A 21,224-nucleotide genomic window follows, 5' to 3' on the forward strand; every position below is an offset into this window, starting at 1 on the left:
TTATTTAATTGTTAAATGTGAGGACATTTATTTTGAAGCCGACTGAGTCTCTTATCAGGACTTGGCGTTGAACAGAAACCTTGGCTATGACTGGTTGTTTCCTCACCCACTAAAATCTCCCATTAAAGGTCATGAAGTCTATATCTCCATTATTTCAGAGCTTATTGCAGGAAACCTTTTAATGCACAGATAATGATCTAATATTGGTTTTATAAGTAAAGGTTTAATGTCTTCATTTTGTCTTTGCTTTAAGGGTATTATAAATATTAGATATATTGTAAAAAATCCCATTTTTCTTCTTAAATCAGTCAGGACTGAAAATATTCAAAAGTAAGCTTCATGTGTCAACACAAATATTACAATTATAGTATTAAAACTAGATATTGATGGTCAAACAGTAAAAGTTTTTCAGTTCATATTAGTTCAGCCTAGTTCACGCTACATGTATGAACAGAAATCCTGGTTGTGAGCACCATTAGTAGCATGTTAAAATGTCTTAAGATATCTGTATATAAAAGTTAAATGAAAATATTCTTTACTGTATAATAGAAGAAAGGCTGTGTCCTCTTTCTTTGGTTTATTGTTGTGTAATCACCATCAATCAAACTTAACAAACTTTTATTCACCACTCTAAAGGGATACATTTTCATTATTATCACAGAGTATAGGAGCAACTAACAAACTGGAGAACAATCATCAGACAGCAGAGGAACTAACATGACTATGATTGACCATAAAATGCTTAGTTAGAACAACATTACTATAACTGCAACAACTGAAGATTCACTTTATAGTCACTAAGAAACACTTAGAAGCTACATTACATTTATTAGTCTGGTATATACGTTTCTAGAACTGCATCACCTTATCCAATTATGTCAATTCAAACTATTGAAAACTTTATAAGAAATTCTATCAGGTCATTTTAAGGGGATTTTCAGAGATTATCTTGTGTAAACATACTAACGCTTTTTTCCTTTTAAGTGCCTGAAAATTTGAGTCAAAATCTATCATCTATAAATTCTCATGTACATTAAACACAGGTCGAACCACTGTGATAATGACAACCGACACATTCACTGAATTTGACGAGATCGATGATCCATCACCATTTTCTTCATGTCCCAGTCGGCTCTTACATAGCAAAGATCAAGGTCGTGTCCTGGGCCAGCCAACGGGTCATACTGGTGTCTGCAAGAGTGTGTACAATCAACTGTGAAAATACAGTACATGGCAATGCAGCAGCAGAGATTGAGATTTGAGATTTATTGTGGGGAGATTGTAGTTATGCAGGTAATTATTGCCATCAGTGGTAGATTAACTCACCGTTTGAGGTGTTCCTCGATGGCTATGCGTTCATACACGGTGCCGTACACAGTTTTCACGGGATCAATAAACATCTTATTGGTGAGTGGACAGATTAGATGTTGGGGTATGAACTGCTGCACAGGATCCACCAATTTCTATCAAATAAAACAAAGAGACAGGACATGAAAGAGTGTGTCAAGACACCAGGTATGTTGATGTTATATGAAAAGTAGGAATACTCCACATCTTTGAATATCTTAGTTCTCTCACCTTCTCCATGTCATCCAGTGACTTTCCTGCATTAAGCTCCGTGTATTTCTTTGCTTCATGCAGATATTTCTCACGGTTCGTCAGGAACTCTTCAGCCAAAATGCTTCAAAAAGACGTTCGATATCACATCAGATACCTCAAATCTCCAAGCACCTTTCTAGTTTATCAATGTGCATAACTCACCTGTCCAGTGGATCATCAGGCTCAGGGATGATGAGCAGTCCATACACAGCATCAAAGATTTCTCTGATGGTAATGTGAGCATTGTAGCTGCGGTCAAAAATGCTGTGGCAGATGCGGCCGACGCTGTTGATGTTGCAATGGTACACCTGCCATCCTGTTAAGGAAATCTTGCAAGAAAAATGTCTACAGTGTATACATCACTTCAATCGCCGTCATAAAATGAGACACGCAAACACACACACACACACACACACACACACACACATACATCCACAGCTGAAAACAGCTTTGCTGTGGAAGCCTGTAATCCCTTTTCAGTTGTTTGTGTTTTGGCAGGATACTCTTGTGACAAATCGAACAAGTGGAGGCTTCACTGGGTATTGAGGACCAAACTGGCAGTACAGCTCAAACACTCCTTTCTCATAGGGCGTGTCAGGAGGGCCCTGCATGAGAATCCTCCAGAATGCTGAAGAGATAGAAACAATTATACTTGAAATCTCATTGGTTGCCGGTGTCGGCATGGTTACGAAGTCATCATCATCCTCAGCCTCATCTTAATTATAACTGTTATTATTACTGTTTGGAATATTTTCAGTTGCTGGTATTTATTAAATAGTTGTTATGAACGTATTCAATATTAATATATATTAATACTCGCAAAATTCTAAAGATCTTATTTTATTTTGTTTCCCTGCATTTTATCAGCCACTGGGTGGCACTGTAGACAGACAGACAGACAGGCAGATAGATGGATAGATATACAGGAAGACAGCCAGATAGATTGATAGATAGATAGACAGACAGAGAGACAGACAGACGGATGGACAGACAGACAGATAGAGACAGAAAGACACACAGACAAATGAATAGAGACAGATAGACAGATAGAGACAGACAGACAGATAGATGGACAGATGGATAGACAGAGAGATAGACAATAGACATAAAGACACACAGACAGATATACAGACAGACAGACAGATATACAGACAGACAGACAGATATACAGACACACAGACAGACAGACATAGAGACAGATATACTTTTATTGTCTGTCCAAAACTGACAGATATTCTCCTTTTGACAGGGCTCAACAAAACCTACATTATTCACAGAATCTATAAAAAGATTTAAAACAAAAATCAGCTGGATGGAATTAGTCCGTTTGTATTTGATTATTTGCAACGAATGAATAATCTTCAGTGTGGGTGATGGATTTGTTTGGACTGAACACATCACATCCCCATGATGCATCTGTGTCAGCTTGAGTTTGGACAAATAGCAACTGGGATAGTTACACAAAGGCACAATAAAAAGTGAAGTTTTATAAGTACGGTACGTAAACAGCTCAGTCTGTAGTATTCCTCCTGCCGGCGGCTGAAAGGTTCAGCCTTTCTTTATACCAGTTAGCAGGAACATACTGATAGCTATATTCAACCTGATTCACTGCCAATGTAATATTATAGCTCACTGTTCATTTACTCTTCAGCTACTCTTAATGTGATGCCTTTTATTGCTCTTGTAGAATCGGTTTAAAAGATAAATTGCTGTACACCTGGTTTCTACAAGGCACAGAGTGACACCGACTTTGATTTGATTGTTACTCAACAACTTTATTTTGTACAAATTCACAACGGTTGTATTGCATCAATTTCAGATTTGTACCAACTGCTGTTTATTTTGCTGTACAGAAAAAACCTCAATCTAAACCCCGTCTTGTTTCTCACTGAAAGTGGGTGAGGAAGTCTGCACCTAAATGTATAGTGAGGTCATAAACATGCATCAGTAGGAGTTCTAAATAGTTTTAATGCTTGTATGGCTTTTAATGCTAATACGGTACATGAATACATATAATCATGTTACTTCTCTTTAGAGGTAACTCGTGTCTTTTAGTGTTGTCAAGCTCTATATTAAGAGTGAAGTAGGCACAAGTGTGTTACAGTCAAGTAGCCAGCAGCAGCAAATATTTCTCTCGGAAGACTTTGAATCCTGTTAATAAGCTGCCCCACAGAACACCAAACTGTTAACAGCTTTATTTGTTCTTGTCCTCCAGTCCGCTCTCTGCCCTGAGGGCCTGGCTGCTGGCTGAGATGAAGTTGACCCAGTGTTGAAGGTCCTCTGGAAACTCAGGGCACTGCACCTGCAACGAGCAAACGTCCTTCAATGAGCAAAGGATTGATTCAAACATTACCAGTGTTCAATTTGCATTTGTATTGAGGCCTCCCCTCCTACCTTCCTCTTGCAAAGATGCTGCATGATCTGGTCCGGGCTGCAGCGGATCACACTCTGCTTGCAGTACATGACGGCACACACCAGGCCGTCTTTCTTTGACACAAATCTCTGCTCCAGGTAAAAGGCTTTGTCGTCCCAAGTAACGATCTGACTCCGCAGCTCGTAGCCCTCACCGATACACAGAGCCCTTCGGTAGCGGATGGTGGTGGCCGCCACCACCATCGAAGCTCTGAGGGCTCGCACGGCCTTGAACACGCCGTTGCGTGTGTAGAGAGAGAAGCGGGCGAAGTCGCACTCGCGGAGGTAGCGAGCATTGTTCATGTGGCACATGTCAATGTCATTGGAAGTGACCCGGCCTGTCACCACCTGCTCAGCTGTGACGTCCCAGATCGTAGGCTGGAACCAGGCCCGGGCGATCACCGCCGCCCCTCGGAGGAAGTACCACACATCCAGGCTGCAGAAGAGAGCCAGCAAGGCGCCGAGCACCCACAGCAACCAACACATCCCTGTGAGAGGACACAAACCAGCAGAGGAAGCAGTGGGGTTACTGGGATGTGTGAGAGCAACATCATCTATGTGCCACTCTCATGATATTCCATCCTATTGATGGGTATAAGTACACAGACATATTGGTGCCCGAGTTTATGTCTTTATGTGCTGATAAATGATGCAGAAAATGTGTCTATTCTTATTACATTTAAAATATGTTTGGTCTTAATTCAATTTTTTTGTATTTATATTTTCCGTTTCTTCAATCAAAAGAAATTAGCACCTGAAACTCCTTCTCCTCTTTCAGCTCTCTCTTATAGTCTCATTTTAACAGGGGCGCTTTCTCCTAGTTCAGCTCTTATCCTCTATTTTAATCATTTTTTGATAATTTTTATTATATTTCCTCATCTGTAACTTTTTTTATCTGTATCTGTGCCATATTGCTTTGAGAAGGATTTCTTATTTTTCATTTAAAAATTGTAAAGCACACGCTAACAGTCTTCTGAACGGTGCTGTATGAATAAAGTGTAGTATTATTATTAAACATATAGGTAACAGCTTTAAAGCCGCCTATAAGACAGTGGTAGCAAATGAAACCATGGTGATTAATGTTTGTGGTCAGGTTTGTGTTGTTTCACCAAAACCAGTGATACTCGTCAGGTGTATTTTAGTTTAGTGTATTTAAGTCAGTATTTCTGACAGAAAGTACGAAGCAGTGTTGAACCACTTGAATCCTGCTGTTCTTTCTGGAGCTGATTCTTTCAAACATGAAGTGAAGCTACAGACCAACCTGATGAGTATCAGTGACTTTTCAGGATCGATTTAAAAAACACACGTGAAGGAGTAAACAGGTTCTACAGGATCATCAGGCTCTAGTTCAAACTCTGTTCAAACTCTGTTCAAACTGCTTAAACCTCTGAACACAGTTTGAGAGTTAAACAACTAAAAGGTCTTTGACAGGAGTCGATGCCTCGTTCATTTAATTTCCGACGTAAGTTACTCGCAGGTCTGAAGTGAAGTCACCTGTTGAATCTGCAGTTTCCGCTCTGACTTTACGTGACTGACGTAAATAAGCTGAAATAAGAGCGAATACTTAAATCCACGAAATCTCACCTGCGGATTCCTGCTGTTTCTACACGAACCTGCGGAGTCTGTCCACACACACACAGAGACACACACATATACAATCCCCAATACACTCAGCTACACACACCTGAACACACTCCTCCGCTAACTCTCCATAACGGGGTAAAGTTTAACCAGATTTCTTCCGGATACGGTTTTCAAAATAAATATGTATTCCATTATATTTATCAAGAACTGGCGTTTTCAACATCCAATAAATAACAACATTTAAAAAGTAGGATTATTATTGTATAAAATGTATTCCAGCATTGGCCATTTCAGATCACGAGTGAGTCTACTGAGTTTTCTTTTTTAAGTGTTAAATATGAGGACATTTGTTCTGAAGGCGACTGAGTCTCTTCTTGTTATCAGGACGTGACGTTGAACAAAATCCTTGGCTATGATTGGCTGTTTACTCACCCATCATAATCTACCAGTAAAAGTCATGTAAAGTGTAAATCTCCATTACTTCAGAGTTTATTGCAGGAAACCTTTTAATGCACAGATAATGATCTAATATAGGTTTTATAAGTCAAGGTTTAATGGTCTTCATTTTGTCTTTGCTTTAAGGGTATTATAAATATTAGATATATTGTAAAAAATCCCATTTTTCTTCTTAAATCAGTCAGGACTGAAAATATTCAAAAGTAAGCTTCATGTGTCAACACAAATATTACAATTATAGTATTAAAACTAGATATTGATGGTCAAACAGTAAAAGTTTTTCAGTTCATATTAGTTCAGCCTAGTTCACGCTACATGTATGAACAGAAATCCTGGTTGTGAGCACCATTAGTAGCATGTTAAAATGTCTTAAGATATCTGTATATAAAAGTTAAATGAAAATATTCTTTACTGTATAATAGAAGAAAGGCTGTGTCCTCTTTCTTTGGTTTATTGTTGTGTAATCACCATCAATCAATCTTAACAAACTTTTATTCACCACTCTAAAAGGTAACATTTTCATTATTATCACAGAGTATAGGAGCAACTAACAAACTGGAGAACAATCATCAGACAGCAGAGGAACTAACATGACCATGATTAACCATAAAATGCTTAGTTAGAACAACATTACTATAACTGCAACAACTGAAGATTCACTTTATAGTCACTAAGAAACACTTAGAAGCTACATTACATTTATTAGTCTGGTATATACGTTTCTAGAACTGCATCACCTTATCCAATTATGTCAATTCAAACTATTGAAAACTTTATAAGAAATTCTATCAGGTCATTTTAAGGGGATTTTCAGAGATTATCTTGTGTAAACATACTAACGCTTTTTTCCTTTTAAGTCCCTGAAAATTTGAGTGAAAATCTATCATCAATAAGGTCTCATGTACATTAAACACAGGTCGAACCACTGTGATAATGACAACCGACACATTCACTGAATTTGACGAGATCGATGATCCATCACCATTTTCTTCATGTCCCAGTCGGCTCTTACATAGCAAAGATCAAGGTCGTGTCCTGGGCCAGCCAACGGGTCATACTGGTGTCTGCAAGAGTGTGTACAATCAACTGTGAAAATACAGTACATGGCAATGCAGCAGATGAGATGGAGAGTTGAGATTTATTGTTGGGAGATTGTAGTTATGCAGGTAATTATTGCCATCAGTAGTAGATTAACTCACCGTTTGAGGTGTTCCTCGATGGCTATGCGTTCATACACGGTGCCGTACACAGTTTTCACGGGATCAATAAACATCTTATTGGTGAGTGGACAGATTAGATGTTGGGGTATGAACTGCTGCACAGGATCCACCAATTTCTTTCAAATAAAAGAAAGAGACAAGACATTAAAGAGTGTGTCAAGACACCAGGTATGTTGATGTTATATGAAAAGTAGGAATACTCCACATCTTTGAATATCTTAGTTCACTCACCTTCTCCATGTCATCCAGTGACTTTCCTGCATTAAGCTCAGTGTATTTCTTTGCTTCATGCAGATATTTCTCACGGTTCGTCAGGAACTCTTCAGCCAAAATGCTTCAAATAGACGTTCGATATCACATCAGATACCTCAAATCTCCGAGCACCATTCTAGTTTATCAATGTGCATAACTCACCTGTCCAGTGGATCATCAGGCTCAGGGATGATGAGCAGTCCATACACAGCATCAAAGATGTCTCTGATGGTAATGTGAGCATTGTAGCTGCGGTCAAAAATGCTGTGGCAGATGCGGCCCACGCTGTTGATGTTGCAATGGTACACCTGCCATCCTGTTAAGGAAATCTTGCAAGAAAAACGTGTACAGTGTATACATCACTTCAATCGCAGTCATAAAATGAGACACGCAAACACACACACACACACACACACATACACCCACAGCTGAAAACAGCTTTGCTGTGGAATCCTGTAATACGTTTTCAGTTGTTTGTGTTTTGGCAGGATACTCGTGTGACAAATCGAACAAGTGGAGGCTTCACTGGGTATTGAGGACCAAACTTGCAGTACAGCTCAAACACTCCTTTCTCATAGGGCGTGTCAGGAGGGCCCTGCATGAGAATCCTCCAGAATGCTGAAGAGATAGAAACAATTATAGAAAAATACTTCACTTTACATTGGAATCAAAGGTGGTCCCTTCATGACTATACAGACCGAACATTATCCTGTCCAGCAATTAACATGTTAGCTTTGATGAGCAAAATGAGGGTCAACCACAACACAAGATATCTCAGTTAAATATCCGGCTTTGTGGAAACAAACAAGAGACAGCGCCACCTACCGAAGTCTGACTCTGATGTGAAGACACTGAAGAAGGGATGAGGGTCACAGTGCAGGCTCTTCAGCTCCTCCAGGACACGTCTGTCCTTTTCCATGAAGCGCTTATCCTTCGCCTCCCGAAGCTTCTTTTTCAAAGCACTGTTTTGAAGAATTAATACTTCAAATGTAATGCTCTTATCTTAAAAGGTCTAACATCAATTTTAATGTTAACATATCACACGGTTCAGAGGGCCATGTTTGGCTTTGGTGTGTGAAATGCTTTGGTTTACATTTTGTCTGCAAACAATCAGCAACAAAGTGTGTCTGTGCAAGTTTGATACTTAGTTAATCATTTGATTTCACTTGACAGAAATATAAATGTATATATGTTATAAATGTTCTTAAATCATCATCAGAGAAAATACGTTTTTGCAGAATACTCTTTCAGCTCTAGGAAAGTTGGGTTACGATATTTCACCGTTCTAGGATTGTAGCAGGTCAATCTTTTTGTTTTGTATTTATTATACTTATCAAGAAAGGTAACAATATCTTCACCTGATCAGGTTTATTATTAGTATCCAGAGGCTGTTTGTGTCCATCTCTCACCTCTCTGTCCCGGTCACTTTGTTGCTTAGCTGGGTTGGTAAGGATGTATCTGGATACTCATCATATCCGGTGGTTGCAAAGATACTCATTAAAGTAGGCTATAACAGGGAATAACAGGTATAAAGTCAATGAACATACGATGACAAGTTGCAAGGTTGATTTGTTTAATTAAGAGTATTTTTCATACTGCCACTGACCTCACTGACAGAGGACGGGTCAAGTTTTTTCTTTGGTTTCCTCTGATCCAAAGACAGGACTGTCTCGATCTCGAAGAGCTTCAAACCCTCTTTGATCGTCTGTGGTTTGAAACAGCAGCCGCCTGGAGGCAAAATGCAGGTGTGGTATAAAGATGCAGTGAATATCTGAGTGAGTGTTAAAGTTAGGACTTGCAGTGGTGTGCGGTTTAGAAAATGTGACTGTTACGTGCCGTGTTTTCTCTCTCTCCCCCTCTCATATCTCCTCCAGGTGGGAGCTTCAGATGCCCCTCCACTGGCACAGCTGAGGCCACTCTGGTATCAGGGTGTGGCCAATAAAGACCCTCAGCTGTACCGGTGAGCGAGGCAGCAGTTCGGGAGCAGACTTGCTGGATTGACGTGCCGTGTGGGCAGGCTTTGTGCTGTGTGCTATTTGCTGTGTAATGTAATATAGTATTGGTTCTTGTTTGGTTCTTGGTTTTCCCCTTCCTGTGTAGGAAGGGTGTTTTCTGTTAACGCGATTATTCAATAAATCCTTATTTACTTATTAACTTATTGGCTTCCTTGTTCAGTTCCCGTTTTTATTTTCTAATTGTTCGTCCCTCTCCCTGGACAGCTTAGGGGACGTAACAGTGACTATTAATTATTGTTGGCTTCACTGAGGAGGTGATGACTGTCTGTAAGGTTTAGGGCTTCCTCAGGCCCTCAAGCGTGAAGCTGATAGTTTGAACAATTCTGGAGAATTGGGAGCCACAGACGGACACATTTTTCGAATTTGTAGATAGATTTGACAACAATACTCATCAGAGTATGAAAGCCTACCTGTTGCATTGCTGATTCCATGCAGCATATTGTTCTCCACATTTCCAAGAAGGATTGAATCCACAACGATGTCAGATTTTAACAGCTTGGCTGTAATGGCAACTGGCTCCATCGAGGATCTGTGGGAAGAGGAAAATGTTCAGTATACAGTTTAAGACAATAAAATGATCTGATGACAAAAAAGCTTTACTTAAAGTTATTCTGTGAAATACGTGTATTAGAATGGTTGATCCTAGCCCCTAACCATTCAGAAACAATGAGAGATTACAGAATCAAGAATCTTATTAGCTGCCTGGCAATTACAAATTAGCATCAGTCAACGCCTGCTCAACTAAAGGCATTGTAAGCATTTCATATGTATTTTTGTAGTATATGTAAAAGGTGGTAGTGTATCACATTAGAACATAGAAGGACTTTACCCAGAATCATTTCCATCAGTGAGGCAGATAATGCGAAGTCGACATTTTGGAAACTTCGTCTTGACCTTTTCCAACTCGGACAAGCCCCATCGTAGGGCATCATACAGCAGAGTGCATCCATTCGGTTGAAGGACACGGATGAACTCCTACAAATGAAAAAAAAAAAAAACTCTTAATCTTTGAACATTTGTTACTGGGTACACAACATTAAAATTGAGATGCAACTATTCCCAGAAAGAACCCTCCTTTGCCTCTGATTTTTTACCTTGAACTTTTCCAGGTTTTCAGTAAAGGTGTGCAGAGTTTTCACCATTGAGTCAAAACTCACGAGACCAATGATATGATGGAAATCATAAGCCATGCTTCTTGATGCAAAGTTGTCAAAGAGCTCCTTCACAGCATTAATTTTCTTTATCCCTACATTTCCATAGCACTCTTCATCCATGGATGAGCTTGTATCTATCAGGACCTGATGAAAATAAAAAACAAATTCACATAATAAACAGATATTGACAATGTGTTTTGTATTGTCTCAAGTGAATTTGAATTTTTCTCTGTTCATGCTTAAAAGTGTGTTTTTAAAATTTGAAAGTATCCTTTAAGTCAAGACTTAGCCAGGCAGTGTTATACCAGTATGGCTTCATTTGGAGTCCTAGTTGTGACAAATGATCCATCTTCTCTATGGTCACCAGTCCTGTGTTGGATGTAAAAAAAAAAGAGTTAAACAATGCTTATTATCCCTTATTCTTATATTTATTTTTATATTTAGTTTGTCAGTTTCATACAGGATTAAAGGAAATACTAATACTTTGGATGACAGTTGATTTAAATATACAGCAATGAAGTGTTGTGAAAGATTGTGGAAGCTGTACTGTATAAGTCAATTAGAACCTCATGTTGTATTATCTTAAAGGACTAGAATTACCGCACGTATGCCTCCACCAACCAGTGTAGTTTCTGTATATATTTTTTACATACTCTTTTTACAGATTCATATAAAGGTCACAATAATCTTTCCAAGTGACAACTGATCAAAAGTTGAAGAAATTCCCTCAGTGTTCAGCTATCACATTCAAGAGGTAAACACATTGATTGGGGTCACTGTGACCATGACCTTTTAACCTCCAGTCACCAAAATCTCATCTGTTCATCTTTGAGTCCAAGTGAATGTATCAGAAAATGTTGACGAAATTCCCTCAAGGCATTCTTGACATAATGACTAAAAGGCATTGGACGGACGGATAACCCCAAAACATAATTCATACTGATTTCATTATGGTTGTTTTTATGCACGCTGTAGTTCGGACGCTTACTTGGCCGCCAGTTCATTCACATCCTCTACAATGCTCTTGCCATCCAGACAGTTGTGCACCATGATCATATCTGTGGATCCTTTGAATTTTTGCAGATAAACACCAAGGTTATCTGCAAAGAGAAAAGAAGCACGTCAAGAGCATGAAACCTTTTTGAAACATGCTGAAGGGAGGGTGCTACAGACTGATTTAATTGGGTACCTTCACTCAGCAGAACAAGGCAGACCTTATTCTCTCCAAGCTTCTTCAGATGTAGGGGTGGGGTCACATTGAGATGAGGGAAAGACTTCAATCCTTCAACCATTTCTCCAAAAGTCAACTGTTCATGGACCTGAAAGCTGTCATGTGATTGCTTATTGAAGGATGAAGCATAACCATATGTCTAAAACAAAACATTTGTTAAATGTATTTTTAAAACAAAGCACTGAAATACTTAATAGGAGGCTTTCCAGTTAGTATTTATATGTATAAAAATACAAAATTGACAAAAATAAAATAAAGTTTAATTTCAGTAGTTTAATGAAAGTAAAACTTGATGGTACATACTTCTGACCGGTTATCTTTTCATTACTAATCCAGAGATGATAGGTCTTGATGAAGGGAGGCAAGCTTAGCAGGATTTTCTCAATGTCAGTGGCTCTCTGTAATGAGGTCTCTCGCAAAATCTCTTCTGTGCAGTTTGGGATTTTCACCCCATCTAATAAACAAAGACAGATCATGAAATCAAGGAAAAAATAAAACACATGCTTTCAATAAGCACGTTTTTTTAAGCCACCGTGACCTTGACCTTCGACCACATAAATTAAATCAATTTCTCAGTGAGTCCAAGTGAATTGTGCCAGATGTAATGTAATTCCCTATGGGCTGTCCTAACATGTCACATTCACAGTAACATGAGGTCACTGTGACTTTGCCCTTTGACCCAAAGGCACCAAAATCTAATCAGTTAATCTTTGAGTGCAAGTGGAAGTTTTTACCAAGTTTTAAGATATTCTGTCAAGAACAACATAAACATACTTTGTGAGGCCATTGTGACCTTTGGCTACCTAGATGAAATCCAAGTTCAAGTGAAAGTTTTCATACTCTGAATGCAATATCTCAAGGCATTCTTGAGAAAAATGTACTGCAGTTACAATAGTTTGGTGGTATTATGACTTTTCATAGTTTTTACTGTTATGACCCTGGCATGTTTGTTGTCAGCAGGATGAGGCAAAAACCACATTACTGATTTCCACAAGACTTCATGAAAATATGTGGCATGGGCTAAGAAAGAACCAATAAATGATGGCACTTGAGTGCTATAAACTTTTTATTATCACCAGTTTCCCAAGGTATAATTTATATATCTTGATGGAAAGGAAAAGGGAGACTAATATCCATTAGTGTGTGCAATTTTGTGTGGCTCAATTTGTTTGTTCTTCTAGTTTTACCTTTGATTTTCTGGAGAATGACTGCTCGTTCAAAGGCAACTGGCACTCCTGGCACTCTCACTGGTTCACAGAAACGGCTGTTGTCTTGAGATGTGAGAGAGACTTCTGCGAAGTTCTCAAAGTCTGATATTTGTTGCTATTCAAATAGGAAAACACATTAGTGATTACCTGGGAATCCGATTTAGGACACATTGGTGAATACAATCAAGTACAGTACAGTAACAACCAAAAGCTCAGGATAATCTCAACGTCCCCGATTGTGTAAAGAGATATTGATATCTACACAAAATATATAAAGTTTCAATTAGAAATTACAGAAGCCCAGTTACCTCAAACCCCACAATCATCATACCTGTGATCTTGAGATGAGATGTGCCCAGCAGTACAATGAATTCTCAAAGACATGCACGTCCTTGATGACTTTCTTCCCTCGGTCGGAGCCAAGTTGGGGCAAAAGCTCTCTGAAGAGCACGTACAAGCCTTCAACTATTGAAATCTGCAGCAATGCAACAAGTATGTGTGAAGTAATCAGGATTACATTTCAAAATTTTTTATTGCTAAAACAATACCGCCTCATACTGTTTACCTTTTGATTCCTGGTCATTCTTTCATTCCTGCTGAGTAGCTGATGCAAACTTTGGGCAAGTGGGTTACATCCAGTCAGTCTCCGGATGTAGCCAATCCATTTATATTGTATTTTTGGATGATACCTTTTCTAAAAGTAAAAAAACAGATGCACTTAAAATCAGTGTGAAGAACATTGGAGAAGTAACCTACAAAATGAACCATCAGTATTGTTAGATAAGCCACCCTTTCAGATTAGTTTGAATTAAGTTAGGACAAAGGCACCGTGCCAAATCTAGAGCAACTTCCTGATTTGTTTATGAGCTGTTTTTTATGGACTATTCAGGGTCAGCCAATAGCTTCCACTTTGTTGTAGAAGGAGGTGTGTGTGTGTGTGTGTACCAAAATAAGATTATCAACATCCATCTTGAGGGGGTTAGTGGTACAGGTCTGAACACACATCCTGAATGAGTCCCAAGATCTGGTCGCTTAGTCCACATTTGGAGGAGGTTTTGCGACTGGTCCTTTTTTGCTGTTTGTACACATTTATTGACATACAGACACATCTGTAAACTCGGACTGGGTTAAAACTAAAGAATTTGCTCTTCGTAAACACAAATTATATATTTGCCTGTTCCGATCCCAAGCGGTCAAAGGAGACACATTCAGGATCTATTTGAATGTCAGGTGTGGATACACGTACTAAGAGATGTGACTTGTGATCAGATCCCCCAGGATGGATGTTAATACCAGGTCTGAACAGGGAAATCGGTACTAAAGTCAAGACGGTCACGATAGCAGGAGCGTGGAAAGAATATAATATCAACACTGCTTACAACAATGTAAAGTGAGGACAGGAACACACTGATTCCTTTCTTGGTTTGCTGGACTGAAGGCACAACATCATTAATGAAGAAAGATTCATTGAATGACATCTCATCATCTGTGTATAAAGAGAAGGCAACAGTTGACCCCTCAGAGATTCCACAGCTTTCCAGTTTGTCACATCCATCACGTTGACCTCTGCAAGTAAAATAAGCACACCAGAGAACAGAGGTAGTGCCTGAGTACCAAGGTCTTCACGATAAAAGAAACACTTCAATGGATATGGAGGTAATTCTGAATTACTTGTATTGAAGGACGTGTGCTGGAATTCCACTTGCATTTGCCAACTTGAGTCTGAGACTGGTTATGGTGTCGTTTTTGAAGTTCACCATCAAGTCAAAGTCTCCCTAAACAAATCAACAAAACATATTCAAAATATAGATTCAACTCCATTCAATTTATAAACTCTATGTGTTATTGATATTATATTGATTATATTGATGAAGGAAGGGGGGGGGGGTTGCTTGGTTTGTCACCTGGGAAATTAGCTTTTCTGACTTACACATAACATTGTTGTAGAGTAACTTAACACCAAATCTACTTTAAGTTAATAATTTCATGTACACTCAAACTTGTTTACATCATCACCATGTCCTATTCTGGAGTGTTAATTACAACAGAAGTAATTTTCCATTTTCCAGAGAAAATGTGGAACCTTATGTATTTCTATGCGTTCTTTTGGTTGTCCTCTGACCTATCAAGCACCAGCCCATCTGGCACCAGCAATCAGAACCTTAAACTGAGCTATGGTTAGTGTTTGAGTTGACTAGTGTTTCATTATCACATCACTTAGTAATTTCTTTAAGAATATCACTTAAAATTACTTGTATCACAAGCAAGACGCACCCTGAGCATGATGTGGCATCGGATAACCTCCTCTCCAGGTGTTTCGACAAACTCCCCTCTGAGTGTCTGAGGAGCATATTTCAGGTTTTCCTTTGGTGTAAAAATCACATAGATCATATCTCCACTTTGAATGTATCTCTCTTTCAGAGACCCTGTAAGAAGAGACAATAAAAAGATTACATTTCCTTGTACTGAAGCACATAAAAAAACAGAGCAATACATTTTCTTCCTAAGTCTATTATATGCAATCACGATGAGTTTTATTGTGTCCTGCACTGTGGTTGTACTTGTTTGACCCCAAATGAGAGAGCGAGCGAGACAGAGAGAGAGAGAGAGAGAAAAAAGTAGTGTGTATGTATTTACCCTGAAGTGCTGGGACTATCATGCAGATGCTGCGTAAAGCGGTTACAGTAAATAACCCCTTATAGTGATCGGTTTAGTGTGTAAAAACGTGATGATCACTGTAAGCAGTTTCCACACTGTATGTTTGTACACAGAACATAATAGAAAGTTTTCAATCTGCTCAAAAGAACTTGAGGTACACCACCCTGTCACCTAGCTACTTCAAATGTAAAATGGCTGCTCACACGTGTTGAAGAAAGGATCATCTGTCAATGGCATCCCGTCAATTGTGTAGAGACAAACTCCTGTGTTGCTGCCCACGTTTTCAAGGTGACAGATCCTCAACATGAGATCTTCAACAGTGTTTTGAGTTGGATCCATATCTGAATAAAAAAATGTAAAAAACTATTAAATTGTGCTTCTTTTGAGTGGCCTATTCAGGACTAGGCTTGGAAGCAGCTCTCTGCTCAAAATAACAAAACAGTTGTAAGTAAGTTGCGCCTATACTGTACACTGTAGATAAGTAAATGAAATTAACAAAATAAATAATACAAATAATAAAAATTCATTACAAGGTTTGTTCCTCTTACCTGTAATACGTTTCGGTTGAGGACATTTAGGGTACTTGTACTGCAGGAAGAATGCCTCCCTTGGTTTTTGCACAGATGCCACAGTTTGAACTTGGCCCTTTGAAGCTTGGGGTCTTTTAATGTTGTTTTTCAACGTCACAAAACGATTCTTTTCCACTCGACTTAAACCTGTAAAAATAGAGAAAACATTTTCCCCTGCAACTTTCAAAAAGTCTTACACATGTTACAGTTTTTATCTTACACAGCTGTCTGAGGCATTCTTACATTTCCAACTATGCATTTCCTTTCCTTGTTTAGGCCATATACATGTGATGTACAGTGCCTTGCATAAGTATTCACCCCCTTTGGACTTTTCTACATTTTTTCATGGTATAACCACAGATTAAAATGTATTTCATCGCGAGTTTATGTAATGGACCAACACAAAATAGTGCATCATTTGGAAGTGGTGGGAAATATTACATGGATTTCACAATTATTTACAAATAAAAATCTGAAAAGTGTTGAGTGCATATGTATTCACCCCCTTTACTGTGAAACCCCTAACAAAGATCTGGTGCGACCAATTGCATTCACAAGTCACATTTGCAAGTCACATAATTAGTTAATAGGGTCCACCTGTCTGCAATTTAATCTCAGTATAAATACACCTGTTCTGTGACGGACTCAGAGTTTGTTGGAGATCATTACTGAACAAACAGCATCACGAAGACCAAGGAGCTCACCAAACAGGTCAGGGATAAAGCTGTGGAGAAATATGAAGCAGGGTTAGGTTATAAAAAAATATCCAGAGCTTTGAACATCTCTCTGAGCACCATAAAATCCATCATAAGAAAATGGAAAGAATATGGCACAACCGCAAACCTACCAAGAGGAGGCCGTCCACCCAAACTGAAGAGTCGGACAAGGAGAAAATTAATCAGAGAAGCAACCAGGAGGCCCATGGTTACTCTGGAGGAGTTGCAGAGATCCACAGCTGAGGTGGGAGAATCTGTCCACAGGACAACTATTAGTCGTCTGCTCCACAAATCTGGCCTTTATGGAAGAGTGGCAAGAAGAAAGCCATTGTTGAAAGGGATCCATAAAAAATCCCGTTTGGAGTTTGCCAGAAGCCATGTGGGAGACACAGCAAACATGTGGAACAAGGTGCTCTGGTCAGATGAGACCAAAATTGAACTTTTTGGCCTCAATGCAAAACGCTATGTGTGGCGAAAACCCAACACTGCCCATCACCCTGAGCACACCATCCCAACAGTGAAACATGGTGGTGGTAGCATCATGCTGTGGGGATGCTTCTCTTCAGCAGGTACAGGGAAACTGGTCAGAATAGAGGGAAAGATGGATGGAGCCAAATACAGGGAAATCCTTGAAGAAAATCTGATGCAGTCTGCAAAAGACTTGAGACTGGGGCGGAGGTTCATCTTCCAGCAGGACAATGACCCTAAACATACAGCCAGAGCTACAAAGGAATGGTTTGGATTAAAGAATGTTAATGTCTTAAAATGGCCCAGTCAAAGCCCAGACCTCAATCCAATAGAGAATCTATGGCAAGACTTGAAGATTGCGGTTCACAGACGGTATTCATCCAATCTGACTGAGCTTCATCTTTTTTGCCAAGAAGAATATGGACAAACCTTTCCATCTCTAGATGTGCAAAGCTGGTAGAGACATACCCCAAAAGACTTGCAGCTGTAATTGCAGCGAAAGGGGGTTCTACCAAGTATTGACACAGGGGGGTGAATACTTATGTACCCAACAGATGTCAACTTTTTTGTTCTCATTATTGTTTGTGTCACAATAAAATTTATTTTGCACCTCCAAAGTACTATGCATGTTTTGTTGATCAAACGGGAAAAAGTTTATTTAAGTCTATTTGAATTCCAGTTAGTAACAGTACATAATGGGAAAAAGTCCACGGGGGGTGTGTACTTATGCAAGGCACTGTATGTAAGTCTATTGCTGTAGCCAACCAAGGTTATTGTGTGCATGAGGTTTGACCTAAGTGCAGTGGCAATGATTATTGATATCATTTTGCCCAGCCCAAGAAGATACGGATGTTTCCATAGCATCAATAAACAATTTAGCTCTAAATGATTATGTTTACTTATTTCTGCTTAGCCCCGACATATGTATTGTAAGTATTTTTCAAAAAAAAACCTTGTTTCTCTTTATACCATTGTAATGTAATGCAGGGAAACATACAGCCTTTCAATATTACTGAGAAGAGTTTAATTGGTTGTGACTGTGAGGCTGTACCTTATTATGGTGTTGCCCTTCTTCTTTTGTGTACATGGAAAAACACATCAGGACTTACACTTCTAACTTATCTTCCTCTTAATTTGTCGAGTTGTGGAATTGCCAGTAAAATACAAATTAGGACAAGAAATACAATTTAACTAAACTTATTTTCCATTGACTGGTGACAGTATGTCTTTAACAGCTCATCGGTGGTTGTATGATGGTGTGGCCTAGGGGGTAGAGTGGTCATTCTCCAACAAGAAGGCTCGGGGTTTCAATCCCCACTCTTCCCCATCTGCATGCCGAAGTATCCTTGGCAAGATACTGAACCCCCTCAATGGCCCCTCATAAATGTCGAGTGTACTAATTGTAAGTCGCTTTGGACAAAAGCGTCAGCCAAATGACATGTAATGTAATATGATGTAATGATGAAGTCAGACAAGTCAGATAAGTACTTAAGTGTTCCAGGAGGCTACAGTTCCCCTTTCCAGCAAGCATATATTTACATAGGTTTGCATATTTTCAGTTGTCTGCCAACTTTCATTTTCTAACCAAGCATCATATGAAACTGAAATCTTAACCCTTTCAACACTCTTACCTAAGTTATGTAGATCTTCATCTGTCACACTATCCAGCAAATCTCTGACATCTTTTACACCCAGCTGAAGGAACTGATTGTAGTATGACTCGAGTCTGTCCTGCTTCAGTAAGTTGAATATTTGATCCATCTAAAAAAAGACATTGAGAGAATAATAATTTATTTACATTCAGTCTGAAATAACATATAAATCAATATATTATGAAATTCTATATACAATGCTGCCCTCATTGCAAACTGAAGATAGTGCCAGTATCCAGTGGGATAAAAAATGATAATCAAATGATAGAAAACATGTTATAAACATGATATAATTCATACTCTATGAGCTACCAAGTGAGAAATTAAATGCGTTTGACTGGAACAGTAAATTCAGAGGGAGTATATGACTGAAGGACAACCAGCATTAATCAGCATCCCTGTATATCTGCCAGTGTTGAAAGGTTCTATGCAGCACATATGATCACAGTGTGGCACAACTGTCTCTCAGTTATGAAAGATTGTCTCCACTGTTAAACATGTGTCTAAAAACATGACCAAATTTCAAGCTAATTAAAAGGGGGAGGGGTTTTGACTATCAGCATCACTTCAGATCACTTTTTTTAAAGAATGATAATGAGTTGTTTCTGCTAACGATGTGTTGTGTAAGAGAGCTATTGTTGCATCATATTGTTTGCTTATCATTTAAAAGGGACACAATATTATGTATGCAGCCAGTAGCCAAGCACAGCTGTGATCACTAAGTTTCTGTTTACTCATTCTCTTGAGTATGGTTTGATTTCTAAGAAAACGAAACCTATGAAAGTGAAACCAAACAGAATAGGTTATTAATGGATACTGTAGAAAAGGAGTCATGGAAATCGTAGATTAAATGAGCACAGAGTTTTACAGAGGTCTAAATAAGGTTGGATACGGCTTTATGTTCAATTAAGATACAGTTTTATACTGACTTTGACATATAAGAATGAGAGGAATGTCCCTTTAAAATGAATATGCTTTCTATCTGAATTTTGAAGCACAGTTTTATTGGATGACTAATAAATTATTAGAATAAAGGGAATTCTGATCTTAACAGTAAATGAAGCTTCATAAACATATTCTAACTCCCTTAAATTAAAATGAATGACGAAGTAATTTCAGAACACACCTGTGGTTTTGTTTTTTCATCTGCCCCCAGCACAGCCTCCTTCCCAGCTGGTGGGAGCACCTTCTCCCTCAGCTGATCTGAAGCTGGCACCAGTTTATGAGCCTTTCCATGAAAGCGTTCCTCGTGGACTCTCAGGTGAGCCACACAGTACGACTGAGAGCAAACCAGGCAGGACTTCACAGCTTTGCTCTTTCTCCCCGTACAAACGCTGCAATTCACATCATCTGCTTTGGCCAAAGTTCCGGCTGAGGCTTCAGATCTGCTTCGCTTAAACTGTTCCACCAGTTCAGCCAGAACCGTGTTTCTACACAGCAAAGGTCTGAGATTAAACACATGCCGGCACTGAGGGCAGCTGTACTTGCTTATCTGCTCTGTCGTGTTCCAGTGCCTATCAATACAGCCCAGACAATAGCTGTGTCCACAGGGGATCGTCACCGGGAGTCTCAAGATGTCCAGGCACACGCAACAACAGAACTGGTTATGTTCAACGGAAACTGTTGCTGCTGCCATTTCCTCCACTCTCCAACAGAAACTGGAAAGGGAATAAGAGTGGCGTAGTTCTCGGTTGTGTTGATCACATCGTCTCAGGTTTCATCTGCTGCACCATGACGCCTCCAGACACCTAGAAATGGGCTGTCCAACAAACAGCATCTGATCGCCAAAACAGCTTATGAACTTTTATCTTTGTGCAGCAGAGGGTGATGCAGCTTCAGGGTTGTGTTCAGACTGAGTCAGCCCGTTCCAAACAGGGCAAGTTTAAAAAGGGCAACGCACACGTATAATAAGTCGTTATGTCTAGTATTTAACAACACTGGGGAACAAACATACACACAAAAACACTGACGTACGCCATCTTTCAGGACCAGAAGAGTCATGGTGCAGAAACAAAGATTGAGAGAGAGAG

The 21,224-nt window shown here is 39.2% G+C and overlaps 2 protein-coding genes across 4 annotated transcripts; both read right to left on the reverse strand.

Moving 5' to 3' along the window:
• Positions 1 to 562: 562 nt before the first annotated feature.
• On the reverse strand, positions 563 to 20,972 carry LOC128454616 (uncharacterized). Of its 3 annotated transcripts, XM_053438056.1 has the most exons (26): positions 20,321 to 20,971; positions 19,174 to 19,303; positions 16,338 to 16,505; positions 15,993 to 16,130; positions 15,406 to 15,557; positions 14,803 to 14,906; positions 14,511 to 14,697; positions 13,697 to 13,825; positions 13,463 to 13,606; positions 13,111 to 13,246; positions 12,227 to 12,377; positions 11,882 to 12,018; positions 11,681 to 11,792; positions 10,998 to 11,061; positions 10,633 to 10,836; positions 10,368 to 10,513; positions 9,949 to 10,067; positions 9,130 to 9,251; positions 8,933 to 9,030; positions 8,349 to 8,485; positions 8,017 to 8,141; positions 7,686 to 7,831; positions 7,503 to 7,605; positions 7,251 to 7,387; positions 6,959 to 7,115; positions 6,526 to 6,901 (listed from the first exon to the last, which is right to left on the reverse strand). In XM_053438056.1, exons 1-25 carry the CDS (start codon positions 20,828 to 20,830, stop codon positions 7,001 to 7,003), a joined length of 3,714 nt encoding a protein of 1,237 aa, XP_053294031.1. In that variant the 5' UTR covers positions 20,831 to 20,971; the 3' UTR covers positions 6,526 to 6,901; positions 6,959 to 7,000. The 3 variants fall into 3 exon arrangements, with proteins under 3 accessions (XP_053294032.1, XP_053294031.1, XP_053294030.1); XM_053438057.1 differs by lacking the exons at positions 6,526 to 6,901; positions 6,959 to 7,115; positions 7,251 to 7,387; ... (1 more) ...; positions 7,686 to 7,831; positions 8,017 to 8,141 and adding exons at positions 563 to 1,191; positions 1,327 to 1,463; positions 1,579 to 1,681; positions 1,762 to 1,907; positions 2,103 to 2,227 and having other exon boundaries at positions 20,321 to 20,972; XM_053438055.1 differs by having other exon boundaries at positions 6,526 to 7,115; positions 20,321 to 20,970.
• On the reverse strand, positions 3,349 to 5,753 carry LOC128454622 (protein THEM6). Its single transcript, XM_053438063.1, has 3 exons — positions 5,596 to 5,753; positions 3,994 to 4,499; positions 3,349 to 3,901 (listed from the first exon to the last, which is right to left on the reverse strand). The coding sequence occupies exons 2-3, from the start codon at positions 4,495 to 4,497 to the stop codon at positions 3,794 to 3,796; spliced, it is 612 nt and encodes a 203-aa protein (XP_053294038.1). The 5' UTR covers positions 4,498 to 4,499; positions 5,596 to 5,753; the 3' UTR covers positions 3,349 to 3,793.
• Positions 20,973 to 21,224: the final 252 nt, after the last annotated feature.

This window comes from Pleuronectes platessa, chromosome 13 (genome assembly GCF_947347685.1).
Source record: "Pleuronectes platessa chromosome 13, fPlePla1.1, whole genome shotgun sequence".
Lineage (NCBI taxonomy): Eukaryota > Metazoa > Chordata > Actinopteri > Pleuronectiformes > Pleuronectidae > Pleuronectes > Pleuronectes platessa.